Source organism: Aulonocara sp. 'chitande type north' Nkhata Bay, linkage group LG12, assembly GCF_057382095.1.
Source record: "Aulonocara sp. 'chitande type north' Nkhata Bay isolate Kocher_YH1m ecotype deep benthic linkage group LG12, A_spYH_male_GT1.1, whole genome shotgun sequence".
Classification (NCBI taxonomy): domain Eukaryota; kingdom Metazoa; phylum Chordata; class Actinopteri; order Cichliformes; family Cichlidae; genus Aulonocara; species Aulonocara sp. 'chitande type north' Nkhata Bay.
Genome location: NC_141355.1, coordinates 9,734,483 through 9,743,459, shown reverse-complemented (window position 1 = coordinate 9,743,459; position 8,977 = coordinate 9,734,483). Strand labels below are relative to the sequence as shown.

The window sequence follows — 8,977 nt, the reverse complement described above, 5'->3', positions numbered from 1 at the left end:
AAACTGCTGCTTAATTTGCAGCAAACTTGTTTTTTTAATGGAGAGTATGTCATCATCTCTTTTTGCCCTGAAACTCATACCATCTGCTGCATCACAAATGTGAAAGAGAAGCACAGGCAAAACAGACCTGGGAGGATGTTTGGGGTTTTGTGTGTGTGTGTGTGTGTGTGTGTGTGTGTGTGTGTGTGTGTGTGTGTGTGTGCACATTATTTTGTCTTTGTGAAGTGTTTTGAAGTAAGCAGATGTTCCACAGACAACAGAAATTATGCCCCAGTATAAATACTTGGTACCTTTGACTATGGTGATTAATGATGTCTAAAGTTATGCAGGAATGAATCTGCAAATTGTGACCTGGCAGCCTGATGATAAGAAAAGGGCGATCGTGGCTCAAAGAGTTGGCAGTTCGTCTTGTAATCGGAAGATTGCCGGTTCGAGCCCCGGCTCGGACAGTCTCAGTCATTGTGTCCTTGGGCAAGATACTTGACCTGCTGGTGTTGGCCAGAGGGGCCGATGGCGCGATATGGCAGCCTCGGTTCTGTCAGTTTGCTCCAGGGCAGCTGTGGCTACAACTGTAGCTTGCCTCCACCAGTGTGTGAATGAATAGTGGTATTGTAAAGCGCTATATAAATGCAATCCATTATTATTAAAATAAATCCCATCAAAGCTTTGTCTTTTACAAAGAGCAAACAAACAAACAAAAACAACTGTTGAATAATGAAAACTAAAATACATTATTACCATGGACCGTATATAAAAGATGAATATAGCCACTGTGACATCACCTGTTAAATTTCAAGCTGAGCATTGTCTTGGTGTTTTGAAACTAGGCAAAGGGTAACTATAAGTGAGAACCTGAGACATACTGTACTGTTATAGGGTAATGACTTGTCAGTTACAAGTTACTGAAAGTTCTATCATATCCTGCTTGTCCTCCTTTGTGATTCCATTGCAATGCACTGGAATCAATGTACAAAATGGGGAAAAAATATTTTAAATAAGATTTTAACTAACAACTGTGAACAAAGACCTATCAGAGAAGTGTTTTCTGAAGTAGTGTTTGTGACTTTTTCCCATAGACCTCTTTTCCACCAGATTCTTTTGTAACCAGGCATATCACCCTCTTCTGACCATTAGAAGAAATACAGGTTTAAGGGATTAACTTTTCTAAAGTCTTTTTAGACTGTCTGCAGATGGAAGTTTCATCTATCTATAGACAGCGTGTAATTATTACATGGGAATTTGTAATGTATGTATAGCTAAACTACCTTGATCAGTGTTATTACATGGATAGTTACTTAGATTACCAAATGATCTTTTTGTACATTCTGTCGCAGAAGGCCTCTCAGTTGTATAGAAGAGACTGTTGCATAGGAGAACAAATAAAATACTGACTAACATTGCCTCCAGGTGGAGCTGGCAGGCAGCAGATCTCTGAAGCAGCTGCTGACCTCCTTCAACAGGGACCATTTTTTCTTTCACATTTTCACACATCCTGCAAGGCAAGTGAAAACTCCATCAGCCACAACTTTATACAACCACAGACCAAGTTACTGGCTATTTGTTATTGTAGTATTTTGGTCTTTAATTGTTTTACTAATGTGCATGTGCGTGTGTGTGTGTGTGTGTGTGTGTGTGTGTGTGTGTGTGTGTGTACGGGTTACTATCTTGGTGAGGACCAAATTCTGAAACTGATTTATACTGGTGGGGACCAACAGCCCTAGTGGGGACCAAACTCCAGGTCCCCACGGGTTTAAAAGCATTTTCCATACTGAAAATGTGGTTTTAGGGTTACAGTTGGGTTATGGTTAGGGTAAGGGTTGGGATTAGGCAATCATTTTCGATGGTTAGGGTTAGGGTAAGTGGCTAGGGAAAGCATTATGTCAATGGGATGTCCCCATGAGGATAGCAAAAGAGACACGTGAGTGTTCACATTTGTTTTTGGTTTTTTTTATCTCATGGTTTTCACCAAGATCAATAAACATTTTTGTAAATATTATTTTAACACTGGTGTGTTAAAATAATAGAAGAAGAAAATAAGAAGAAGGTCAATGTAATACTTCGCAGTCCTTGGAATTATTTTTGGAATTATTTTTGTGTAGGGTAGGAGTGACGGGGGTGGTAGCCAAGAAACCACATTTCCCACAAGGCCATGCGCTAGAAATACGGAAATGGATCAGGTAAGTATCTCTTCCTAAAGTGAAAGCCATTCACCTGTAATAAACGTTGCGTTTACTGGTGACGTAATCGCCTACGTCCGAATTGTCTTCTTAGGCACGAGTTACTTGCTAACTGAACTACACAACTAAATGTTTCTTCAACGCGTCAAGTTTCGAACTCTCTGCGCATGCTAATGGGGATACGTAACTTCTTACACAAGACTTCATTTGGAAAATATGCTATTTAATGTCGCCTCGCTTAAAGAGAACAGACAAGACGTACTGTCGCATAAATACGACTTTTCACGAATGTGGTAAAGATACTCGTTAATTCGGGATACACAAAAACGTGTTGGCGGACAAGCAGGAATCTATTTATTGTACGAGGTAAATAAGGAACTGAAAGGTGAAAATTTGAAGGAAAAACTAGGCCTTTGAACTGTACATTTACAAGGCTTCCGGTGGCCTTTTTTAGCGTCCACTTGTCGCTGAATGCCTGAAGAAAATTAAGACTTGCAGTAAGTTGTAGAACCAACCACAATCCTAAGGTCCTTCGATACTGCTTTATGTTGTTTTTTTCCTCTTAATTTGTCATCTGCTTATCCTCTTTTCATTTTGTGTCCCCAGAAAACGGCTACCTGTCTCCATTGGCATTTTATGACACTTAATACCTCCAAAAAATTACTTTTACTCCATAAATTCACCATTATCTTCTTTCTTTATGACAGGACACTGACTTTTTTGTGCGAGTCACACTCGTCTCTATCTGATCTGTCTCTAACCGCCTTGTTCAAACAGGTGGCAGATGCAGCAGTGTGGCCCTTCATCTCCCAGCTGCTCCACCTCTGACTGCTTCCCCCTCGGTACCCTCAATACAGCTGCATGTGGAAGTGAGACTTCGGCTGAACCGCAGAAACGCGAAGTGAGTGACATTCAGAAATTGACAGGGGGAAGTCATGAGACAGTTAAATAACTCCTACATGATGTTCACGGCTGTAGAGTAGGAAGTGTTGTCAGTGTCACTGCTGCTGTGGATCAGGTAAGGCTTGCCGCACTGAAGCGTGTTTCTGAAGACTACTAGGTAGCCGACTTAGAGCTTTGTGTTTCTGAAATCAAAGTCGTTTAGCAGTCGTGTAAATGGTGATTACTCAAAAGTAGCCCAGGTTTAATATTGTCTTTTTGATCTTTAAATAATCAAGAAAGATCAAAAAGTCAAGTCAAAGCTCAAAAGAAGATCAAAAAGACAAATTTATGTCTTCAAATAACCAAATTAGAGCTAACTGGGCAGTACCTGAATGCAGAAACAGTTCTCTGCCCTTCCATCTCTCGTCTTCTCATTGAGTTCTTTTTGTAATTTAGCCTGCAGGTCTCTTCAGGATGAGACCCATCGTGATCTTCTATGGATTCTACCTGCTGTGCTTTGGCCTGGGTGTGGCCTGCGTGGTGTGCGTGTGCCTGTGGAACAGCAAGTGGCGCGGCGGTTTTGCTTGGGACGGCTCGTCGCTTCAGTTCAACTGGCACCCCGTCCTGATGGTGACGGGTCTGGTGGTGGTGTATGGCAACGGTGGGTGGCCTTCCAAATAAAGCTCATGAGTTTCATTTCTGTTTCTCAGTTCTCTTCCTCCTCCAAGCAGTCAGGCTGTATCAGGGTAATTACACATCCTAGGCTTGGTATAGATGTAGTGTATAATTTTAGGCATGATTTCAGTAGCGAGGTAACATGAGGTAACGTCTGCAGTGACTGTTTGGCCACAGCTCCATTACACTGCTGCAGTAAACAGTAGTACTTTTTTTTTTGTCAGTTGTTACTTGGATGTAATACGCTATATTATAATGGCTTTGGGTAAGAAGCAATTTCAATATTTTTTTTTCTTTTGATAACCTGAAAAAAATATTTAATTATATTAACATTATCAACAACAACAAAAAAACTTCTCACCCATTACAAATGGGAATTTCCCAAACAGCACTGAAATAATGAAGCCACTGTGGAAGTTCCTGAAATTTCACTTCTTTTGTGGGTACCTTTGTGTTTTCTGTGCGTTTTTTTTTTTTTTTTTTTCTTTATTCACAAGGTATTGCCACATCACATTTGATTTGGCACTAATTTCACACTGAATGTCTTTCCTGATGCAACCCTACCAAGGATTTGAATCTCTTCCCTGATATTTTAGGCAAATGTGTTAACCAGTAAACTATGGAGCCTGTGGGATTTAAGCACACCCAGCCATTTTAAGTATAAGGACTTTCTTGTTTTTCCTGTTGTAGTCTGTGGCCATTTGTCTTATAGCTGTTTCACTTATCACATGTCTGTTTAACAAAAATAAAAAACTGTTACAGGACAGGTTTGTCAAGTTCTGAGGGCCATAAAAGTCACCAAAGCTCTGCTTAGTCAGTAACTGAGGAGTTCCAAACCTCCTCTGGCAGGTTCCTGCCTTTTTTTAAATGTAAAGAACAAAATTCAGAGAGACTTATTAGCTTCTGGGAACCTGGCAAGAAGGTCATCAAATCAAAGTTGTGACAATGAAATTAAAAAAGAGGTTTAACAGTGTAGGGAAAGCAGAAGTGACAAAAACAATAGTCATGAATCCTCGGTTAAGAGCTGTGGTAATGTGGTTGGCATCACTTTCACCTCGTGAGCGTAAGTTGCACTCATGACACGTGGCGTGCTTAACTATCACTTAATGCAGGTAAGCTTGGTTGCTATATCCACAGCATGTACAGGTGAATCACACAGGACACCTGCTAATTAGTGACCGAGCAATAATAATGTAGAATTTATAAAATGTAGAATTTTACTGTCCACATCAGAGAAATTCTACTGGAGTCAACTGGAGCCTGTGGGGATTGACTCACTTTTGGAGGCAGCCTTAAGTGGGTTTTTTTCGTTTTGTGACCAGGTCTTTAAAGCTTTGGTATAAGGAACCCAAGTTTTGCACCAAGACAGAATATGACACCGATCACTTCCTGAACCTCCCCTGTGTTGATGCATCTGGTGCACTAGCTGTTATTAAACAACAGCACAGTTTAATCTGGCCACCACATTTAATTAAGCAGACCATCTTCAGTTGTTTTGCCTCTTCACTGCAGGAGCTGTGTTGTACCGCATCCCTCTGACCTGGGGTCAGAATAAACTCCCGTGGAAGCTCCTTCATGCGGCACTGATGCTCCTCGCCCTGGTGCTGTCGATCGTGGGGCTCTGTGCTGTGTTTGACTTCCACAACGCCCAAAAGACACCCAACCTCTACTCCATACACAGCTGGATCGGAATCGCAGCAACAGCTCTTTTCGCAATGCAGGTACCCAACTTGACATGAGTTGTTTTATGTTTTTGGCAAATGCCATACATTTGTACAGCAATTTGTTTCCTGCTGTGCCTGTGTGTCTGTGATTTATCTGTCTGTGTGGATGCAGTGGGTGGCGGGTATGGCGGGTTTCCTCCTTCCCTGCTCCCCCGTATCTTTACGTAAACGCCTGAAACCCATGCATGTGTGGTTGGGAGGTAGCATACTGACGCTCAGCATTGCTGCCTGCATCTCTGGCATCAACGAGAAACTCTTCTTTGTTCTGTGAGTGCAACTTTTCTGCATTTCTTTTGATTAATTCTGTTAAGGGGAAAAAAATGTAATCTTTTCCCCTTTTAAATGTCTTTCCGCAGGAAAGGAATCAATATGACTCAGCCATACTCTGCCCTTCCACCTGAGGCTTTGTTGGGAAATTCATTAGGGGTTTTGATCGTAGCCTTTGGCCTGGTTGTCCTCAAGATTCTGTCCACCCGAGAATGGCAGAGACCAGACTCCAGGCCTGAGGATATGGCCTACACGGTGAGAATATCAGTGTGGCTGACACGTAGTGGCGGAGATAAGGGAATTTAATTTAATAAAGCATTCTCATTAAAAAAATCTATATCTGCTTCATTTCACAGCCTTTGCTTCAAGAAGAAAATGAATGAAGGGGAACTTCAGAGCTGGTCCCTGAATTACTGCAAAATCAGTTCAGCTGTCACAAGTGGCCAAAACATCTCTGTCCTGAGTGTTGAAGCAGCTGCCTGTAGTGTGTGAGCACTATCTGTTGGTTTTTAGTTGTAAATATTTATTCGAAATTATATTTAAGATTGCCTTTCTGCCCAAAGAATAAAAAGTATTTGTCATCAAAGCTGTGACACCTTCCTCTTTTACACTGCTTTTGTAGTTCACCACTGCTTTTCCATCCTGTAGTAAAGCGGTCACTAGTTCAGGGTATTGAAGGCTGTGGTAATGTAGTGTAACTGGTGACTGGATTCAGTTGCTGTTGTGCACTGATGGGGATCCTGAATCCACCATTGACCTGTTTTATTTAATATTAAGTTGGTTGTAATTAATGTACTATATACCTACTATACACGTGTGAAGCATCAAGGTTATGCAAAACAATATTGGCACTAAAAATGTAATTTAAAAAAATTGAATTTGATTCTTCTTCTAGCTTGTTCTATGAATCTGGAGGTCATGTATTTTTTTGAGTTACCTTGATTCAGACTAAAATATTTCTACAACTATTGAATGGATTTACATGAAATATCACATATATTCATAGTTCCTGGACGATGTTGATAACAACCTTGATGATCTCCATGTGTCCTCTAGCAACAATTTTAGTGACAGCCATAGTGTCATGCTAATGCAGCCACATGAGGGTAGGGCATACCCTATGTGAGATTTTCCAGTGGCTCTATGGCTTTTTTCATGTTTTTGTGATAGTTGTGTATGTTTTGTAGGGAAAAGATACCAGAGAAATTTTTTGTTTGCTGATGAATACGTGGAGATTAGAAGTGAATCTTCCCTCAATGGTGCTTTACTAATGTCAACAACAGAATCGCCCATTTAAATGTTTTATTTTCTCCCATGCCAATGGTAGCGACATGCTTTTGTTCTAGATTAGATTTTCATTTGTGCTGTGAGGTGCAAAACCTCTCAGCAATTTTGAAGATCATGTTTTCATTCCTCATCGTTCTATTTTATATATGTGGAACAAACAGCTGCAGAGAAATATCTAAATGATTTAAAGTCCACACGAATGGATCTGACAAAATGCCTCCCTTCAGATTTGGGGCCATCTGCTTAATGGATTTCAATAGAAACCATGGAAACTGCTACAGTCTTCCCCAAAACCATAATGAAGATAAACAATCTGTCTGTCTCTCATACCCTGTGGTTTCTACAGAAACTGTTTTTGATTTAGTTCACACTTTTGGTTTAACATTAAGGTTCCACAAGGTTTATCGTGTGTGTGTGTTTACTCCCATGCAAACACTAAAGCAGAGATAGAGCTTATATAGTTTTTCAGACTCGCTGTATGCTATTGTTCCCATAAATTATAGAGTACAATGCAATGTGGTCCAAAGCCAACATATAAGTTAACAGAGCGTAAACACAAACGAGGGCCAGAGTTTGCTTTCCCAGTTCTTCTTTGCTCATCAAAGGTATTCTGTATTTACAGAAGTAGAGAGAAACCCAAAGGAAGTTGCTTTAACTGCCTACATAACAGAAGGATTTAGGTGAGGTGGCACAATCATAAGATTAGCAACCAGAAGAGAACAGAGACTCTCACGCCCTTCCACAAAGTCACGTTACAAGGCAAATGTCTTCATTTTGTCACAGTCTCCCACCATTTGTTTGATACTTTGATTTTGCATCCAGCCACAGAGACCAGCATGTTTACCCACAGTCTCATGGTAAAATTTCAGACATTGACATTACTGAAGTCTACCCTGGATGTTAAAAACAATGCTAAAGGGCTAGAAATGTGGCGATCGTGGCTCAAGAGTTAGGAGTTCACCTTGTAATCGGAGCCCCGGCTCGGACAGTCTCGGTCGTTGTGTCCTTGGGCAAGACACTTCACCTACCGCCTCCTGTTGTTGGCCAGAAGGGCCGATGGCACGATATGGCAGCCTCGCTTCTGTCAGTCTGCCCCCAGGGCAGCTGTGGCTACAACTTTAGCTTGCCTCCACCAGTGTGTGAATGTGTGTGTGAATGGGTGGATGACTGGGTGTGTAAAGCGCTTTGGGGTCCCTAGGGGGGACTAGTAAAAGCGCTATACAAATACAGGCCATTTACCAAATGTAATGCCTGTGTGTCCTGACCTAGCATTGTATGTGACAAGTTGAAAACATTTTAACAAATAACTTTTTAGGCGTTTAAAAAAAAAACTCCAGTCTACACACCTAACACTTGCCTTGGGTCATTAGGTCACACCCCACATGACATTAGCAAGTCACACTTAATGCTATCACTATGTGGAGAAGGGCCAGACAGCAGGAAGGTGACAGGCCAGAGAAGCCTGAGCAGGGGCAAAATGACACCAAAGTCCATTATGGATAAGAAGTATTGTGTAATCTAATGCTCTCAAGATGTGGAATTTGGTTTCTCAACTGCCAGAAAGGCTGTTGAAGGGACTCCCATGCTCTCGGCAGCCTGAGGTAGCCTGGTTGTATTCTGTTTACGACAGTACTCACTTTTCCAGAGGGCTTCATCCTTTTCCTCCTTATCAGCGACATCAAGATGATTTGTTACCTTGATAGAATGCCTAATCTTCAAGAATCTGTCTCCACTTATTAAATTTTCTATACCTAGCAAACAATAGATTTGGAGCCTAGGTTATTAGAGTCATGCTGAGAGCAAAGATGTTCACAGCATGAATTCAGAAATGAAACCCTGCCCTCTGGTTCGTGCAGTCTAAATCTGGTTGCCTGTTTTCTGTGTGATGTAATCAGACGACCCCCTGTTTAGTGGCTGTGGGGATGACTCTCCTATTCTCATGTTTGATACAACGTAAATGAAATA

General features: G+C 41.3%; 1 protein-coding gene across 3 annotated transcripts; it reads left to right on the top strand.

Moving 5' to 3' along the window:
- Window positions 1-2,109: 2,109 nt before the first annotated feature.
- LOC147316930 (lysosomal membrane ascorbate-dependent ferrireductase CYB561A3-like) lies at window positions 2,110-6,524 on the top strand. Of its 3 annotated transcripts, none has more exons than XM_086313471.1 (7): window positions 2,110-2,177; window positions 2,955-3,078; window positions 3,516-3,720; window positions 5,247-5,455; window positions 5,571-5,725; window positions 5,815-5,980; window positions 6,082-6,524. In XM_086313471.1, exons 2-7 carry the CDS (start codon window positions 2,962-2,964, stop codon window positions 6,106-6,108), a joined length of 879 nt encoding a protein of 292 aa, XP_086169597.1. In that variant the 5' UTR covers window positions 2,110-2,177; window positions 2,955-2,961; the 3' UTR covers window positions 6,109-6,524. The 3 variants fall into 3 exon arrangements, with proteins under 3 accessions (XP_086169597.1, XP_086169598.1, XP_086169599.1); XM_086313472.1 differs by lacking the exon at window positions 2,110-2,177 and adding an exon at window positions 2,225-2,543; XM_086313473.1 differs by lacking the exon at window positions 2,110-2,177 and adding an exon at window positions 2,225-2,674.
- The last annotated feature ends 2,453 nt before the right edge of the window (window positions 6,525-8,977 follow it).